Source organism: Stigmatopora argus, chromosome 15 (genome assembly GCF_051989625.1).
Source record: "Stigmatopora argus isolate UIUO_Sarg chromosome 15, RoL_Sarg_1.0, whole genome shotgun sequence".
NCBI classification, from domain to species: domain Eukaryota; kingdom Metazoa; phylum Chordata; class Actinopteri; order Syngnathiformes; family Syngnathidae; genus Stigmatopora; species Stigmatopora argus.
The window spans coordinates 11,066,167-11,084,705 of record NC_135401.1 but is presented as its reverse complement, the minus strand read 5'-3'; the positions used below and the strand labels follow the sequence as shown (position 1 = coordinate 11,084,705).

General features: G+C 38.8%; 2 protein-coding genes across 4 annotated transcripts; one reads left to right on the top strand and one right to left on the bottom strand.

Annotated features, from left to right (window-relative positions):
* Window positions 1–99: 99 nt before the first annotated feature.
* On the top strand, window positions 100–5,402 carry LOC144089735 (uncharacterized). Of its 2 annotated transcripts, none has more exons than XM_077620861.1 (13): window positions 100–271; window positions 358–528; window positions 607–712; window positions 1,735–1,854; window positions 1,916–2,029; window positions 2,293–2,470; window positions 2,577–2,705; window positions 3,199–3,386; window positions 3,457–3,644; window positions 3,713–3,804; window positions 3,890–3,944; window positions 4,336–4,433; window positions 4,909–5,402. In XM_077620861.1, the coding sequence occupies exons 1-13, from the start codon at window positions 210–212 to the stop codon at window positions 5,133–5,135; spliced, it is 1,728 nt and encodes a 575-aa protein (XP_077476987.1). In that variant the 5' UTR covers window positions 100–209; the 3' UTR covers window positions 5,136–5,402. The 2 variants fall into 2 exon arrangements, with proteins under 2 accessions (XP_077476987.1, XP_077476986.1); XM_077620860.1 differs by having other exon boundaries at window positions 1,729–1,854.
* On the bottom strand, window positions 4,483–18,435 carry gstz1 (glutathione S-transferase zeta 1). 2 transcript variants are annotated; one of them, XM_077620867.1, is made up of 10 exons: window positions 18,209–18,434; window positions 17,973–18,108; window positions 17,838–17,889; window positions 17,170–17,237; window positions 17,020–17,100; window positions 16,820–16,945; window positions 6,371–6,446; window positions 6,236–6,288; window positions 6,116–6,165; window positions 4,483–5,595 (listed from the first exon to the last, which is right to left on the bottom strand). In XM_077620867.1, exons 2-10 carry the CDS (start codon window positions 17,988–17,990, stop codon window positions 5,469–5,471), a joined length of 651 nt encoding a protein of 216 aa, XP_077476993.1. In that variant the 5' UTR covers window positions 17,991–18,108; window positions 18,209–18,434; the 3' UTR covers window positions 4,483–5,468. The 2 variants fall into 2 exon arrangements, with proteins under 2 accessions (XP_077476993.1, XP_077476992.1); XM_077620866.1 differs by lacking the exon at window positions 17,973–18,108 and having other exon boundaries at window positions 18,209–18,435.
* Between the last annotated feature and the right edge of the window lie 104 nt (window positions 18,436–18,539).

Sequence of the window (18,539 nt, the reverse complement as noted above, 5' to 3'; positions counted from 1 at the left end):
TCTTGATTGGCTCATACTGCACATTATGCATCTAGCTCTTTATATATGAGATATTTACGGTCGACAGGTGATCAATTAGGCTGCAGGTGCAAGCCTTTCATTACTTCCTCATTGTCAGCCAATCACAGGTCAGGACATGAGTTGGACCTTTCAATGAGCAACAAACAAATTAAGTTAACACACAGAGCAGTTTCTGACCCCAAGGAAATATGGGAAGGCTCAACTTTTATGTCATTTGGTCTCTGCGGGATGCGCCACGCCAATTTAGCAGGTAGGCATTCAATGTACATTCAAACCCACTTAATTGCCAATTATCATTTATCCCAACCAATTTTGACAACTTTGGCCATCGTGCAGCAAATCAGACCGCAGTTGCTTCCACGTCCACATGCCACTGCCTCTGCCTAAACACCTGGTGATCTTCAGTGTCGGCGAGTGGGCTTGCGACAAGACCACAATCTCCGCGGAGGTCGTGGTCAGCGCTGACATGCGGCCTCAGAACATCGGCACACTTACCTCTCGCGCCAGGAAAGCTTTGTTGTTTTCCCTCTTTTTCCTTCCAGTGGAGAATGGCTCCTGTGGCTGAGCTCTATTCTCCTCTTGCAGATGTTTGACTTTCGAGGGTGGTTGGAGTCCTGATATGGAGGCGGTGGCAACACACAGAGCCAGGAGAGGAGTTCATGCCAAGATAGTGCTCAGAGTGTGTGGACAGGTGCTTGATATCTCATTGTATGTTTCAGCAAAGGTCTGTGAGGGCTAGCTAAAATGGTAAACTCGCTTAAATTTGAGCCCAAAACAAAGGGCATACCTGTCAACCTCTGCCGATAACTGCCCTTATAAATGATTATGATTCCCCTTACAAACCCCCAAAAACCTTACAAACACCGTACGAGTCGTACGGTGTTTGTAAGGTTTTGGGGGGGTTTGTAAGGGGAATCATAATCATTTATAAGGGCAGTTATCGGCAGAGGTTGACAGGTATGGGTTATTCTCAAGGGTTGCGGGGGGTGCTGGAAACTATCCCAGCCAACTATGGGCACCAGGCAGGGGGAAACCCTAAATTGGTGGCCAGTCAATCATAGGACACGAGGACACAGACAACCATTCACGGTAAATCTCATATCTAGGGCCAATATAGTGTTCAACTAGCTACTGTGCATGTTTTTGGGATGTGGGAGGAAACTGGAGTACCCAGAGAATACCCACACAAGCCTAGGGAGAACACGCAAACTCCACACAGGAAGGTCCGAACCTGGGATTGAACCCTTGATCTCAGAACTGTGAGGCCGATGAGCTAACCACCCCCGGTCACGTGCTGTAGAGCTTTCATTTAATCTATTTTTGAGAATCCAGTGCACGGACGGGGCTTAACGGGGTTCGGTTTGGGGGTGTAAAGGGGACGTGGTTGGGCGAGGGGACAGTCTAAAACAAATTTCAGTCTTTAGGTGTTTAAATATCTTTGCAAACCTCTGCCGATCAGTTGTCTGTTGTGGCATCATCATCATCAGAAGGTGTACATGAGTGATGATTCCCTAGCACCCATAAAACTTAGCCGGTTGTTTGGAGGGGTTCATGGCTGATTATTTGAATATCCCGCAACTGGTGCCAGGGGCTTGTTGATACTTTTTGGACCTAGGCTTGTTCACATTTGTTCCACAATGGGCCCGATGTATTGATTTTTTAATGTTTTGCATTGCAAACGTGAAGCAATTTGTTTCCCTGAATCAGTTGCAGGACCACGGACAGATCCTAAGCAGCTGTATTCCAAAAATGCAGGGGAAATGTCAGTTCCCTGAACAGCTCAGCAACACAAATCTGTCATGTACTTCACTCCCAAATATTGCAGAGGACACGGTGAGACTACAGACTTGAAGGATGTTCTGCTTCAGTCCAATTCACACACTTTTCTTTGCAGGTAACCCTCAACTCTTCACAGTTGGCCAGCAGTGCTTGCGATAGCGAGATCCAAGTCAATCAAGTTGACAGCAGCCCTGCGGTTATGGGGAAAAAACCTTCACATTGGCTGACAGTGAGAGCCATGTTTATGAGTAAATTTGGGTATTGATAGATCTGAGTTGCAGTTTGTGCAGTTGTCAATTTGGCTTTGTGGACCAAAAAGCCTGTTGAGATATTTGCCATTCCACTACTTTGCATTAAATTGTATACATAAAAACTACTGGTCTTTAGAAGTTTTGTTTGTGTGTGTGTGTGTACTCTTTACCTAGGTAAGGGTAAGCCTAAATATATAATGAAATATTTGTGGATCTTTTTTTGTGTGACTTTCTTTGAAAGGATCAGACCCCCAGACAAACTGTAAACAATAAGCTTGGATTTTTAACATGGTGTCCTGAGGATATGGATGATCACATTGAAGTCAATGACCGAGCTTCAACTCCCAAGAAGATGAGGCTGTCCAGGATGAACAGCCAAGAGGAATTGGCTGAGCAGATAAAGACAGCAGATAGAGAAGGTAGGGAACAACATTTCAAACAGTCTCTTCTTTATACGTATATTTTTTAAAGAGTTTAACCGCGTTGGGCAATTTATTTGTATTTTTATTATTATTTTTTATACAGTTTCAGTCCGTCCTTCAGCGCGATGGACCCACACAATGTGCCTGACTGACCCCGACACTGCCATTCTCATTGGTGGAGAAACGTCCCATCAAACCTCTTGCAAGGACTCTTTGTGGAAGCTGGAGTTGGGTCTGTACTACTTAGTAGAGATTTCTAACACTATAATATTGCTCTCCATATCATCTCACATTTGTTTTATACTCGTCTTCATTACTTATTTATTGATTATTTAATTATTATACATCGGTTTTTGTTATTTGTGGACTTCCCTACTTATTTATGTTGTTGACTACTTATGTATTTATTACTGATTTCTTGATTTATTTATTGTTGTTGTCATTTGTGCACTTTGTGGTGAAGCTTTACATGTCATTATAGTTGTATAATGACAAAAGCATTTAATTCATGTCCTAAAATTGTGGCGCAGGTGTGGCCTAACTTTGGGTTCCTTTTGTAATATTGTAATGATAATCCAAACTACAGCAAAAATAGTTATGATACCAGTGATTTTAAAATGATAGCAAGCTATATTTTGGACACTAATCAATTCATATTTCTGAAAGAAAAGGAATCGACCAATTTATTACCTTCACTACTACGACGTTCATCTTTTCCCCCCCAGACAATGATTTTTGGTACCCAATGAGCGCTTCCACATCTGGACCTGCACCTCCTTGTGCCAGAGGACACTCCGTAACTTATGACCCGGAATCTAAGTCCATTTTTGTTTATGGAGGCCTGAAGGAGGGCCAGTGCTACAGCCAGCTGCACATTCTTAATACTTTGACTTGGAAATGGAAGCTCGTCACAGTGGGTTTTTTACTCACATTTAAACATGTCGAAAAATAAGATGAACACTTGTGACTTTTTTCTGTTTTAGGCAAAAGGAAATGTTCCCTACTTGGCGTATCACTCTGCTGCTTTTTATAAAAAGGAGCTTTTTGTCTTTGGTGGGACTCACCAGAATGAGGAAAAATCATGCAGTAATGCGCTTTACATCTTCAACCCAGAGTTTGAACTATGGTACAAGCCAATCGTGGAGGGGGATAAACCACTGCCACGCTTTGGGTAAGTCTACATTTCCATTCATTAGAATGCCAATGCTCATATTTCTTGTCTTTTTTTGTGTGGAAAAGCCACACTGCCACACTTTTGTCACAAAATCTGATCATATTTGGTGGTCGGAAAACTGCCACATACTTAAACGACCTTCACATTCTGGACCTGGGTAAGATATACATTTGTTGACTGTGCATGGATCAGATTTTATGTTGATGTTTGACCAAATGTATTTTACATTTTCCTGCCTCAAGGATTCATGGAGTACACAGCTGTCAAGTGCGGAAACATGCCTCCGCTGCCTCGGGGGTGAGCACAGTTCTCAACCTTGAGAAATGTTACTCTTGTAGAGAATAAACATCATCCATCTAATTAATCGTTCCCCATTTTAGACTACTTGTACAGTCATCTACATGTGTATTTTTCTGACAAATCGCACTAGGAAAAAAAGTGCTCAATGAAAGGGGAAACAAAATATATGTTGCAGTTTTGGGGGAATTTTATAATAGATAATATTATAGGAACAATTAAAAAAACTTCAAATCAGTGTGGAAGTAACAGGTGGAATGATTATTGTGTGAATAATTTCACAAGTCGCACGCACGGCAAAAACATGTAAAAAAAAAACCTGCGAGTTATAGTACGTAAAATACGGCATTTCGTATGACAATTGTGAATTTGAAATCTTTCCCATGAACAGGTTTCATGCTGCACTGCCAGTTTCAGACAACAGGATTTTAGTGAGTGGAGGCTGTAGTGCAATAGGAGCCTTGCATGATGTACATGTCTTCAATACAGGTAAACACTCTAATTTCATTCGTTTAAATAGTGGAAGCATTTAAGGATGTTCCAATGTTGACTTTTATTTTTTTACTGAAATACTCTATTTACAAACATTAAAAAATGTTAGTTTTAAAGAGAAATAGTCCCACTCGGTGGCCATGTTTGATTTACAGAATCCAAAAAGCACAATGCCACCTAAAAAACATGACCACAGGATTTTTAAGTTGACCTCGTGTATTTCAGTCCACTGTCTGTTTTTCAGATGTAGAAACATTTTTTTCCATGAAATCTACTTGGTGTCAAACTCATGTTTGTTTCTTTTTTTTTATCATAATTTTTTTGACATTTGAAACAAGAGCAAATTTTGATGCTTTTATGGTGATCATGAAGATGCAACTTTGGAAATATTCAATGTGTTTTTTTTAAACAGTCTTCTAGTTTTCCTACCAACTACATATATTGTGTATGCTTCTTCCTCCTTCCCCATCAGACACCAACTTGTGGAGTTCATTGACATCATCGCAATTGAGCTCCAAGCCCCGCGCGGGACACAGCATGATAGCTGTAACTCCGTCGACTACGTTAGCAGACTCTCAAAGATGCGGGCAGGATGAATCTGTCCATTTCCAATGCACGCTGCTTGTGTTCGGTGGCTCAGATTACTCTGGTACTTTCTACAATGACACTGTTAAGTGCACTGTTGAGATTCCTGTTTAATGTTAATGAATTTTACAAAACACGTCATGTAAAATAATTTCCTTTCTTGCATGGTGTTTGCAGTTATTTGTATTCTAGTTGTATTTTATCCATGGACATAATTAATTCTACTCGATATGCTGCAAGCAATGGATGTCACACTTTGCGTTGCCAATCTGTGATTTGCATATTTGGCAGAGTAGCCCTGTGGGGAAAAAAAGAGCAGTTATCTTAATCGTTTTTGTTCAATAAAGATTTTAATAAAAGACATTGATTCATAATAACAAAGAGGTCCTGTGTTTTAAATTGCAGCAACAGAAAGATTCATGCTCAGAGCATTTTTGAGTATTTCTTCTATGCTCGCAGCTCATCAGGCGTGTCTGGCTGGCAAGATGGGTGGCTCTCCTGGAAAGCTTCCATCTCCACCAGGGTTTGATTTAGCCTTTGGATAGTTGGATACAAGCTCATGTCCACTTTAAATCTGCCGTAAAAGTAAACACAAGCCCACTGAAATTAAAACTATGTTCAAGGGGCTTTTATATGAATTTCTATCCCCTAAAAGTAAACTAGTTTTTCACTTTTTTTGCCTGGGATGTGCTTTGATCAAAATGCCCAAAAAATAAAGATTTGTTTAAATGTACTGCTGTCATGCTGGAGAAAAAAAAAGGCTCAATTTTAAGATCCACTTGAATCTATGGGCACTCAGAGTGTAATTTATGTACAATTTACTATTTAAAGTTGTTTGTGGCATTATTTTGATATGTCCATCTGCTTTAAAAAGCTTAGGTTAATGTTGTAATGTAAAAGAAATAAGTTCTTAATTGGGCTACCATGTGACCCTGGAGACGATAAGCGGTAAGGCAAAAGAATGAATAATTGGGCTATTTTGATTAAGTACAACACCCACATATATAGTATTACTAACACACAACTGCTTGAATTGAGAGAGAAAAATGCATCCCCACACTCAGTTGAGCAATGTTCAGGCCTTAAAAATATACCTCTCTGCATTGTATACTTGAGGGACCAGACAGATATCAGCCATGGATATCTAAAAAGTAAAGGACTTGAATCAAAGAGTTCCAACGCTCTTATGATGCTGTTGATTTGAAAGCTCTTACCTCATCGCCTACACAATATTTTCCGGACGTTTGTTTCAGCAAAGGCTCAAGACCTAGAAAAGTGCAATTTTGCATGTGGTTAATATTGAAATGTCTTGCTACACTGGTTTGTAAAGTGCGATCTTGCTCGCTGACCTTCAAAACCTCGATTAATAAAGTACTGTGCCCACTGCACTTTTTCTGCTCCCACCTTTTGGAGCACATGTAGATTCTGAAATACACAGCAGATGATTCAGTTCATCAGTGATGGACTTTGGGCAACAAAAGTACCGCACTATAAGGCGCAAATATAAGACTTAAATTTTCTGAAAAGATGACAGTGTGCCTTTTCCAGACCAATATTGGTTAATCATTGTATGAAATGCCCTTTAGTACAGCTCCATCTAATTGTTCTATACCCCTAACCACTACTAGTGCTGCTGCTACAGCTCTAGCTAGTGGATGTCGAACACAACCCACTACTACTACGAGTACAGCTTCATCATGTGGATCTAGAACACCCATCGTATTAATTCTACAACAGCTTCATCTAGTGGATCTAGAACATAGCCAAGGGGAAAGTTAGGAAATATAATATACATTTATAATCTTCATTTGAATTTGATCCTAAAACAGAAAGACAGCACTCATAATTTACTTTCTCGGGACTCACAAAATGATGCGGTGGGCCAGATTTGGCCCTTCGGCCCCCACTTTGACACCTGTGATCTAGTTGCTGTATAACACAATCCCCTACTACCACAGCTCCATCTTGTGGATATATAACACAATACTATTAGTACTACAGACGCTCCCCTACTTACGAACGCAATTGGTTCCGAGCGATTGTTCATAAGTTGAATTCGTTTGTAAGTTGATTCAGTGCTATATTTTGTATTATAATTTATGTTTAAGGCCGATATAAGTATATTGAAGGTTTATATAAGTGCATTTGTATGTTTAAGGCTTGTATAAGTAACACGCATTGGTTTGTACTGAAAAAAAAAACATTTAATAAAATGGAGAGAATATGTACAGTACTGTAGAGAGAGAGAGAGATTTATGTATTAGAAACTGGCCAAAAGAAGCGACCTAATGACGATTGCACAGTTTTCTTCTTTTTTTCATCATAAATGATGCGGTAGCACTGTATGGCATCATTCAATTGATTTGCAAACTTTGTGCAACGTTCAATATTTGGGTCCTGCTGCTCGATCTTTCTGTTTATAAATGGTACTGACGGTCGAACGATTCAATGCCCGTGAAACGCTCACCACTCTCACGCGCATCAAGCTTCGTTATTATTGCCACTCGTTTCAAATGAAATGGCTTGCCTCTTCCTTGCAACTCCCTCAATAGAAGCCTTTAGCTTTTTACCAAGCATATTCAATATTGGATGCATGAGATATTTAATGATACAAATGAAAAAGGTTCTTTGCACACTGGAGATACATTCACGCACTTCCGCACTGCAACGAAGAAGAAGGTAGATGCTGGGTGAGCTGAGCTCTCACAGCGCCAGGCGTCGGTATTAGCGGCGGAAAGAAGTACTACTCCGAAAAAGGCGCGAAATACAAAATTGGACTTGCGAACATTTTTGGACTTAAACGCAATTTGCAGACATGTTCGTATGTACCGTTGTTCGTAAGTTGAATGTTCGTAAGTAGTGGAGCGTCTGTATATAGTAAGGCTTTTTTCTTTAAAAAATCGACATAGTATAGTAAAGCTAAGAAAGTCGGAGAATAAATCTGACTTCTGATTCTTCTCCTAGTTATTGCTGTGGTCCAGTGGCACAAATATTGGTTCAGAACTTGAGGTGGGAATCAGGAGTGAGTTCAATTCCACTCTTTGCAATTCACAAATTGTTTATTGAGGTAATGAAAAGGATAAATATAACTTCCAATCACTTCATTTCAGAAGTCACTGTGGTCCAGTTGCAAAGACAAACGGTCAGAACTTCTGGTGGACTCAAGTTCAAATCAGGAGTGAGTTCAATTCCACTCTTTGCAATTCTCAAATTGTTTATTGAGGTAATGAAAAGGATAGATATAACTTCCAATCACATCATTTCAGAAGTCACTGTGGTCCAGTGGCAAAGACAATGGGTCAGAACTTCAGGTGGACTCAAGTTCAAATCAGGAGAGAGTTCAAATCCACTCTTTGCAATTCTCAAATTCTTTATTGAGGCAATGAAAAGGATAGATATAACTTCCAATCACATCATTTCAGAAGTCACTGTGGTCCAGTGGCAAAGACAATGGGTCAGAACTTCAGGTGGACTCAAGTTCAAATCAGGAATGAGTTCAATTCCACTCTTTGCAATTCTCAAATTGTTTATTGAGGTAATGAAAAGGATAGATATAACTTCCAATCACATCATTTCAGAAGTCACTGTGGTCCAGTGGCAAAGACAATGGGTCAGAACTTCAGGTGGACTCAAGTTCAAATCAGGAATGAGTTCAATTCCACTCTTTGCAATTCTCAAATTTTTTATTGAGGTAATGAAAAGGATAGATATAACTTCCAATCACATCATTTCAGAAGTCACTGTGGTCCATTGGCAAAGATAATGGGTCAGAACTTCAGGTGGACTCAAGTTCAAATCAGGAATGAGTTCAATTCCACTCTTTGCAATTCTCAAATTGTTTATTGAGGTAATGAAAAGGATAGATATAACTTCCAATCATATCATTTCAGAAATCACTGTGGTCCAGTGGCAAAGACAATGGGTCAGAACTTCAGGTGGACTCAAGTTCAAATCAGGAATGAGTTCAATTCCACTCTTTGCAATTCTCAAATTGTTTATTGAGGTAATGAAAAGGATAGATATAACTTCCAATCACATCATTTCAGAAGTCACTGTGGTCCAGTGGCAAAGACAATGGGTCAGAACTTCAGGTGGACTCAAGTTCAAATCAGGAATGAGTTCAATTCCACTCGTTGCAATTCTCAAATTGTTTATTGAGGTAATGAAAAGGATAGATATAACTTCCAATCACATCATTTCAGAAGTCACTGTGGTCCAGTTGCAAAGACAAACAATCAGAACTTCTGGTGGACTCAAGTTCAAATCAGGAGTGAGTTCAATTCCACTCTTTGCAATTCTCAAATTGTTTATTGAGGTAATGAAAAGGATAGATATAACTTCCAATCACATCATTTCAGAAGTCACTGTGGTCCAGTGGCAAAGACAATGGGTCAGAACTTCAGGTGGACTCAAGTTCAAATCAGGAATGAGTTCAAATCCACTCTTTGCAATTCTCAATTTTTTTTTTGAGGTAATGAAAAGGATAGATATAACTTCCAATCACATCATTTCAGAAGTCACTGTGGTCCAGTGGCAAAGATAATGGGTCAGAACTTCAGGTGGACTCAAGTTCAAATCAGGAATGAGTTCAATTCCACTCTTTGCAATTCTCAAATTGTTTATTGAGGTAATGAAAAGGATAGATATAACTTCCAATCATATCATTTCAGAAATCACTGTGGTCCAGTGGCAAAGACAATGGGTCAGAACTTCAGGTGGACTCAAGTTCAAATCAGGAATGAGTTCAATTCCACTCTTTGCAATTCTCAAATTGTTTATTGAGGTAATGAAAAGGATAGATATAACTTCCAATCACATCATTTCAGAAGTCACTGTGGTCCAGTGGCAAAGACAATGTGTCAGAACTTCAGGTGGACTCAAGTTCAAATCAGGAATGAGTTCAATTCCACTCTTTGCAATTCTCAAATTGTTTATTGAGGTAATGAAAAGGATAGATATAACTTCCAATCACATCATTTCAGAAGTCACTGTGGTCCAGTGGCAAAGACAATGGGTCAGAACTTCAGGCAGACTCAAGTTCAAATCAGGAAGGAGTTCAATTCCACTCTTTGCATTTCTCAAATTGTTTATTGAGGTAATGAAAAGGATAGATATAACTTCCAATCACTTCATTTCAGAAGTCACTGTGGTCCAGTGGCAAAGACAATGGGTCAGAACTTCAGGTGGACTCCAGTTCAAATCAGGAATGAGTTCAATTCCACTCTTTGCAACTCTCAAATTGTTTATTGAGGTAATGAAAAGGATAGATATAACTTCCAATCACATCATTTTAGAAGTCACTGTGGTCCAGTGGCAAAGACAATGGGTCAGAACTTCAGGTGGACTCAAGTTCAAATCAGGATTGAGTTCAATTCCACTCTTTGCAACTCTCAAATTGTTTATTGAGGTAATGAAAAGGATAGATATAACTTCCAATCACATCATTTTAGAAGTCACTGTGGTCCAGTGGCAAAGATAATGGGTCAGAACTTCAGGTGGACTCCAGTTCAAATCAGGAATGAGTTCAATTCGACTCTTTGCAACTCTCAAATTGTTTATTGAGGTAATGAAAAGGATAGATATAACTTCCAATCACATCATTTCAGAAGTCACTGTTGTCCAGTGGCAAAGACAATGGGTCAGAACTTCAGGTGGACTCCAGTTCAAATCAGGAATGAGTTCAATTCCACTCTTTGCAACTCTCAAATTGTTTATTGAGGTAATGAAAAGGATAGATATAACTTCCAATCACATCATTTCAGAAGTCACTGTGGTCCAGTGGCGAAGACAATGGGTCAGAACTTCAGGTGGACTCAAGTTCAAATCAGGAGTGAGTTCAATTCCACTCTTTGCAATTCTCAAATTGTTTATTGAGGTAATGAATAGGATAGAAATAACTTCCAATCACTTCATTTCAGAAGTCACTGTGGTCCAGTGGCAAAAACGATGGGTCAGAACTTCAGGTGGACTCAAGTTCAAATCAGGAATGAGTTCAATTCCACTCTTTGCAATTCTCAAATTGTTTATTGAGGTAATGAAAAGGATAGATATAACTTCCAATCACCTCATTTCAGAAGTCACTGTGGTCCAGTGGCAAAGACAATGGGTCAGAACTTCAGGTGGACTCAAGTTCAAATCAGGAATGAGTTCAGTTCCACTCTTTGCAACTCTCAAATTGTTTATTGAGGTAATGAAAAGGATAGATATAACTTCCAATCAAATCATTTCAGAAGTCACTGTGGTCCAGTGGCAAAGACAATGGGTCAGAACTTCAGGTGGACTCAAGTTCAAATCAGGAGTGAGTTCAATTCCACTCTTTGCAATTCTCAAATTGTTTATTGAGGTAATGAAAAGGATAGATATAACTTCCAATCACTTCATTTCAGAAGTCACTGTGGTCCAGTGGCAAAAACAATGGGTCAGAACTTCAGGTGGACTCAAGTTCAAATCAGGAATGAGTTCAATTCCACTCTTTGCAATTCTCAAATTGTTTATTGAGGTAATGAAAAGGATAGATATAACTTCCAATCACATCATTTCAGAAGTCACTGCGGTCCAGTTGCAAAGACAAACGATCAGAACTTCAGGTGGACTCAAGTTCAAATCAGGAGTGAGTTCAATTCCACTCTTTGCAATTCTCAAATTGTTTATTGAGGTAATGAAAAGGATAGATATAACTTCCAATCACTTCATTTCAGAAGTCACTGGTCCAGTGGCAAAGACAATGGGTCAGAACTTCAGGTGGACTCAAGTTCAAATCAGGAGTGAGTTCACTTCCACTCTTTGCAATTCTCAAATTCTTTATTGAGGCAATGAAAAGGATAGATATAACTTCCAATCACATCATTTCAGAAGTCACTGTGGTCCAGTGGCAAAGACAATGGGTCAGAACTTCAGGTGGACTCAAGTTCAAATCAGGAGTGAGTTCAATTCCACTCTTTGCAATTCTCAAATTGTTTATTGAGGTAATGAAAAGGATAGATATAACTTCCAATCACATCATTTCAGAAGTCACTGTGGTCCAGTGGCAAAGACAATGGGTCAGAACTTCAGGCGGACTCAAGTTCAAATCAGGAGTGAGTTCAATTCCACTCTTTGCAATTCTCAAATTGTTTATTGAGGTAATGAAAAGGATAGATATAACTTCCAATCACATCATTTCAGAAGTCATTGTGGTCCAGTGGCAAAGACAATGGGTCAGAACTTCAGGCGGACTCAAGTTCAAATCAGGAGTGAGTTCAATTCCACTCTTTGCAATTCTCAAATTGTTTATTGAGGTAATGAAAAGGATAGATATAACTTCCAATCACATCATTTCTGAAGTCACTGTGGTCCAGTGGCAAAGACAATGGGTCAGAACTTCAGGTGGACTCAAGTTCAAATCAGGAGTGAGTTCACTTCCACTCTTTGCAATTCTCAAATTCTTTGAGGCAATGAAAAGGATAGATATAACTTCCAATCACATCAGTTCAGAAGTCACTGTGGTCCAGTGGCAAAGACAATGGGTCTGAACTTCAGGTGGACTCAAGTTCAAATCAGGAGTGAGTTCAATTCCACTCTTTGCAATTCTCAAATTGTTTATTGAGGTAATGAAAAGGATAGATATAACTTCCAATCACATCATTTCAGAAGTCACTGTGGTCCAGTGGCAAAGACAATGGGTCAGAACTTCAGGTGGACTCAAGTTCAAATCAGGAATGAGTTCAATTCCACTCTTTGCAATTCTCAAATTGTTTATTGATGTAATGAAAAGGATAGATATAACTTCCAATCACATCATTTCAGAAGTCACTGTGGTCCAGTGGCAAAGACAATGGGTCAGAACTTCAGGCGGACTCAAGTTAAAATCAGGAGTGAGTTCAATTCCACTCTTTGCAATTCTCAAATTGTTTATTGAGGTAATGAAAAGGATAGATATAACTTCCAATCACATCATTTCAGAAGTCATTGTGGTCCAGTGGCAAAGACAATGGGTCAGAACTTCAGGCGGACTCAAGTTCAAATCAGGAGTGAGTTCAATTCCACTCTTTGCAATTCTCAAATTGTTTATTGAGGTAATGAAAAGGATAGATATAACTTCCAATCACATCATTTCAGAAGTCACTGTGGTCCAGTGGCAAAGACAATGGGTCAGAACTTCAGGTGGACTCAAGTTCAAATCAGGAGTGAGTTCAATTCCACTCTTTGCAATTCTCAAATTGTTTATTGAGGTAATGAAAAGGATAGATATAACTTCCAATCACATCATTTCAGAAGTCACTGTGGTCCAGTGGCAAAGACAATGGGTCAGAACTTCAGGCGGACTCAAGTTCAAATCAGGAGTGAGTTCAATTCCACTCTTTGCAATTCTCAAATTGTTTATTGAGGTAATGAAAAGGATAGATATAACTTCCAATCACATCATTTCAGAAGTCATTGTGGTCCAGTGGCAAAGACAATGGGTCAGAACTTCAGGCGGACTCAAGTTCAAATCAGGAGTGAGTTCAATTCCACTCTTTGCAATTCTCAAATTGTTTATTTAGGTAATGAAAAGGATAAATATAACTTCCAATCATGTATAGGCGGGCCGCCTCGTGGTGCAGTGGGTAAGTCACCTGCCTGCGACGTGGGTGTCGAGGGTTCACGTCCCGGTGTCGACGACTGTGTGGTGTCGGCAGTCGGCCGAAGGCCGACTGTCGAACACCACCAGGAACCCCCCCCCCCAACTGTCTTCCGGTCAGCCGAAGGCTGACCGGAACATAATTGTTTTGCTGAAAAAAATGACTAAGTGTTTATTTTAATGAAAAAAGGACTACTCATTTACTGAACTACTAGCGTAGTGATTAGTCAAACGAGAGCGGGATTCGAACCCCATCTCCCACATGGCAGTCAAATCCACCATCTTGAGGTCTGTCTGACCCATTGTCTTTGCCACTGGACCACAGTGACTTCTGAAATGAGATGATTGGAAGTTATATTTATCATTTTCATCACCTCAATAAACAATTTGAGATTTGCAAAGAGTGGACTTGAACTCAATCCAGATTTGAACTTGTGTCCAACTTCAATTTCAACCCATTGTTCTTGCCACTGGACCACAGTGTCTTCTGAAATGATGTGATTGGAAGTTATATTTATCCTTTTAATTACCTCAATAAACAATTTGAGAATTGCAAAGAGTGGAATCAAACTCACTTCTGATTTGAACTTGAGTCCACCTGAAGTTCTGACCCATTGTCTTTGCCACTGCACCACTGTAAAGTTGGAAGTTGTATTTATCCTTTTCATTACCTCAATAAACAATTTGAGAATTGCAACGAGTGGAATTGAACTCACTCCTGATTCCCACTTCATGTTCTGACCCAATGATTTTGCCAGTGGACCACAGCAACAACTAGAAGGTGAAGAATCAGAAGTCAGATTTATTCTCCGACTCTCTTAGCCTTACTTGCGGTCATTTTTTAAAGAAAAAAAGCCTTACTATACTATGTCGTTTTTTAAGAAAAGAAGCCTTACTATACAATATCGTTTTTTAAGAAAAAAAGGCTTCCTCTACTATGTCGTTTTTCAAGAAAAAAAGCCATGCTATACTATGTCGTTTTTTTAGGGAAAAAAAGCCTTACTATACTGTGTCGTTTTTTAAAGGAAAAAAGCCATACTATACTATGTCGTTTTTTAAGGGGGAAAGCCATACTATACTATGTCGTTTTTTAGGGAAAAAGCCTTCCTCGACTATGTCGTTTTTCAAGAAAAAAAGCCATGCTATACTGTCGTTTTTTAGGGGGGAAAAGCCATACTATACTATGTCGTTTTTTAAGAAAAAAAGCCTTACTATACTATGTCGTTTTTTAAGAAAAAAAGCCATACTATACTATGTCGTTTTTTTAAAGGAAAAAAGCCATACTATACTATGTCGTTTTTTAAAGGAAAAAAGCCATACTATACTATGTCGTTTTTTAGGGGGAAAAGCCATACTATACTATGTCGTTTTTTAGGGAAAAAGCCTTCCTCTACTATGTCGTTTTTTTAAGAAAAAAAGCCTTACTATACATGGTCTTTTTTAAACAAAAAAGCCTTACTATACATGGTCATTTTTTAAGAAAAAAGCCTTACTATACATGGTCTTTTTTGTAAATAAAAAGCCTTACTATACTATGTTGTTTTTAAAGACAAAAAAGCCTTACTATACTGTGTCGTTTTTAAAGAAAATAAGCCTTACTATACTATGTCGTCTTTAAAGAAAAAAGCCTATACTATGTTGTTTTTTAAGAAAAAAGCCTTACTATACTATGTCGTTTTTTACGAAAAAAAGCCTTACAATACTATGTCGTTTTTTTTAAGAAAAAAGCCTTACAATACTATGTCATTTTTTAAGAAAAAAAGCCTTACTATACTATGTCGTCTTTTAAGAAAAACGCTTTACTGTACATGGTCGTTTTTTTTAAATAAAAAAGCCTTCCTATACATGGTCATTTTTTAATAAAAACCCTTAATATACATGGTCATTTTTAAAGAAAAAAGCCTGACTATATATACATAGTATTTATTTTTTAAACAAATAAAAGCTTTACTTTACATAGACCCCTTTGTTAAAAAGAAAAAGCCTTACGATGTCCAGCCATTCAAGTCATTTTGCATGCCAGCTTTACGTTTGTACCAAATCTCGGGGTATTCTTTGCTCAGTTATGAAGCACGTCTAATAAGATGAATAAATATTTGACATTATCGTCGACAAGGAAAAAGAGTGTCGCCAAACTTTCGTCAAAACATATACAGACGCTCCCTTACTTACGAACGCAATTGGTTCCGAGCTGGTTCATAAGTTGAATTTGTTTGTAAGTTGATTCAGTGCTATATTTTGTATTATAATTTATGTTTAAGGCCGATATAAGTATATTGAAGGTTTATATAAGTGCATTTGTATGTTTAAGGCTTGTATAAGTAACACGCATTGGTTTGTACTGAAATTTTTTTTTTTAATAAAATGGAGAGAATATGTACAGTACTGTAGAGAGAGAGAGAGAGCGAGAGAGAGAGAGAGAGAGAGAGATTTATGTATTAGAAACTGGCCAAAAGAAGCGACCTAATGACGATTGCACAGTTTTCTTCTTTTTTTCATCATAAATGATGCGGTAGCACTGTATGGCATCATTCAATTGATTTGCAAACTTTGTGCAACGTTCAATATTTGGGTCCTGCTGCTCGATCTTTCTGTTTATAAATGGTACTGACGGTCGAACGATTCAATGCCCGTGAAACGCTTACCACTCTCAACGGGCGCATCAAGCTTCGTTATTATTGCCACTCGTTTCAGAAGAAATGGCTTGCCTCTTCCTTGCAACTCCCTCAATAGAAGCCTTTAGCTTTTTACCAACCATATTCAATATTGGATGCATGAGATATTTAATGATACAAATGAAAAAGGTTCTTTGCACACTGGAGATACATTCACACACTTCCGCATTGCAACGAAGAAGAAGGTAGATGCTGGGTGAGCTGAGCTCTCACAGCGCCAGGCGTCGGTATTAGCGGCGGAAAGAAGTACTACTCCGAAAAAGGCGTGAAATACAAAATTGGACTTGCGAACATTTTTGGACTTAAACGCAATTTGCAGACATGTTCGTATGTACCGTTGTTCGTAAGTTGAATGTTCGTAAGTAGGGGAGCGTCTGTACTACCACTACCACCCCCACAATCACTACTACTACTGCATTGTATAATCCAGGGCAGTCTTATAACTGAAACACATTTTTAAAATAGGCCATTCATTGAAGGTGCCCCTTATAGTGCGGAAAATATGGTACTACAAAAATGCTCACCTGCACAGGTTGTATTCCAGAAGCAATGACATCACTTATCATTCTAACCTGGGCCCTTTTTTTAGGGTCCAAAGGGAGGAGGCGTGGTTCAGGCCTTGTTTCGTCAATGTACTGGATCACTGCCAGCTTTTTTGGGTTTGCACAGGAAGTTATGTCACATACGTTCATTATAACGAATGAAGATTTTGAATGTGACTCACCGACTGAGAAAGGATGATGCCATCGATTTCAACTGCAGGCACTTGTCGCATTGGGTTTAAAGTGTTGTACTCCTTTGTGAGCTGCAACACATTTTTTGTAACTAAAATACCCCTTTCAAGTATTTATTTGGGTTTGCAAGTAAACTGTACCTGTTGACCTCCATCTTTGATCAGATTGACTGGTACCTGGTCATATTCTATACCTTTCAGGGCAAAAGCTGATGAAAAAGAAGTTAGATTTTCACAAAAGTTTCCATTAGAGGAATCTAATGGTTAATGCTGGTGTTGCACCAATACCATTTTTGGCTCCCACTACCAAATCCGACACCTGCCTGTATGGCCAAAACCCCAACGATAGCATATTTGAAAAAAAATATAACATTTTTCCTTCAATACTAAATTACTGCACACTGTTATTGTCATTATAATCATATGCCATTGGCAATGCTCAATGAATGTTGATTTGCCGCCAGCCAGTCCACCCACCTCAAATGGATTGGACATCTACTAGGGATAATCTCTGAAAGGAGGAATAATTGGACATTAGATGATTGGATGTCCATTATAATCTTTTATTGTAAATGTCAGCCATCTTGGGTAGGGTGACTTGGGGTTGGAAAGGTACATATCACTCATATCAGTATGTTTTTTTCTTATTATTCTCCAACAGTGGGGCCGATATTTCAGTGCCGTATCGGTACCGATGCAAGTATCGGTGCAACACTAGTTAACACATTCGCCTCATAGTTCTAAATTTAGATTTTTTACTCATGCATTTTGGAGAAAAAAAATACAAATAGAAATGTTAAGTAACATACCAATGCGCACCCGCCAAGAACAGGAGCTTCTGTAGTATCCATGGAGGACAGGCTGGATGCAAACGACAAAAGAACATAACATCATTAAAAATCATGATCAAGTACTCTGAATAATACTTTTTAAAAGTAGTTCACCTTGATTTGCTCAGACATTGCTTCTCAGTCAAATTTGCTCACTGCAAAAAAGTTTTGGGACGACCACTTCGGCGTCCCCTCACAGCCAATAGGATGCGCTTCTCACATCTCCTCCTACGTACTCTTTGGCACATGACTAAGCACAAAAAAAGATCATCTGCTTTAAATTAAGTCACCAAGAGCAAACAAGAGGAACTACTACTACTAGCATCAGTAACAGGATTGAAGTAAACTACCTTTGCCAGGAGAATGCAGGATAATCGCATAATAGGGGTCAAGTTAGCGTTGTAGTTTTGTTTTCTATCTTTTAAAGATGGCTCATAAATACCGTCGTTACGTCGTCTTATTAGTTCCAAAACATGAAATATGATTTTACATGAGTTTCAGCTTCAGCCATTAATATAGTATTTTGTAGCAGCTAGCAGTCAGACACAGCAAAACGTGTTCTCCCCAATTGGTCAGATTGTGAATGTGAAGGTGGGGGTTTGTGAATTCTCTCATTGGTCATTGGACAGAATTCACCAAGTTTTAACCAATCATGTTACGTACAACAGTGGTGCTTGTACG

What these genes read in the sequence shown, in the direction of transcription:
- LOC144089735 (XM_077620860.1), top strand. Translation starts at nt 210, where the DNA reads ATGGGAAGGCTCAACTTTTATGTCATTTGGTCTCTGCGGGATGCGCCA. An exon ending in GGAAATGGAAGCTCGTCACA is followed by an intron (nt 3,387 to 3,456) that starts GTGGGTTTTTTA and finishes TTTCTGTTTTAG; the next exon opens with GCAAAAGGAAATGTTCCCTA. An exon ending in ATGCCTCCGCTGCCTCGGGG is followed by an intron (nt 3,945 to 4,335) that starts GTGAGCACAGTT and finishes TCCCATGAACAG; the next exon opens with GTTTCATGCTGCACTGCCAG.
- gstz1 (XM_077620866.1), bottom strand. Translation starts at nt 18,238, where the DNA reads ATGCGATTATCCTGCATTCTCCTGGCAAAG. An exon ending in CTGGAATACAACCTGTGCAG is followed by an intron (nt 6,447 to 16,819) that starts GTGAGCATTTTT and finishes TGTGTATTTCAG; the next exon opens with AATCTACATGTGCTCCAAAA. An exon ending in CAAGTATACAATGCAGAGAG is followed by an intron (nt 5,596 to 6,115) that starts GTATATTTTTAA and finishes CTTTTACGGCAG; the next exon opens with ATTTAAAGTGGACATGAGCT.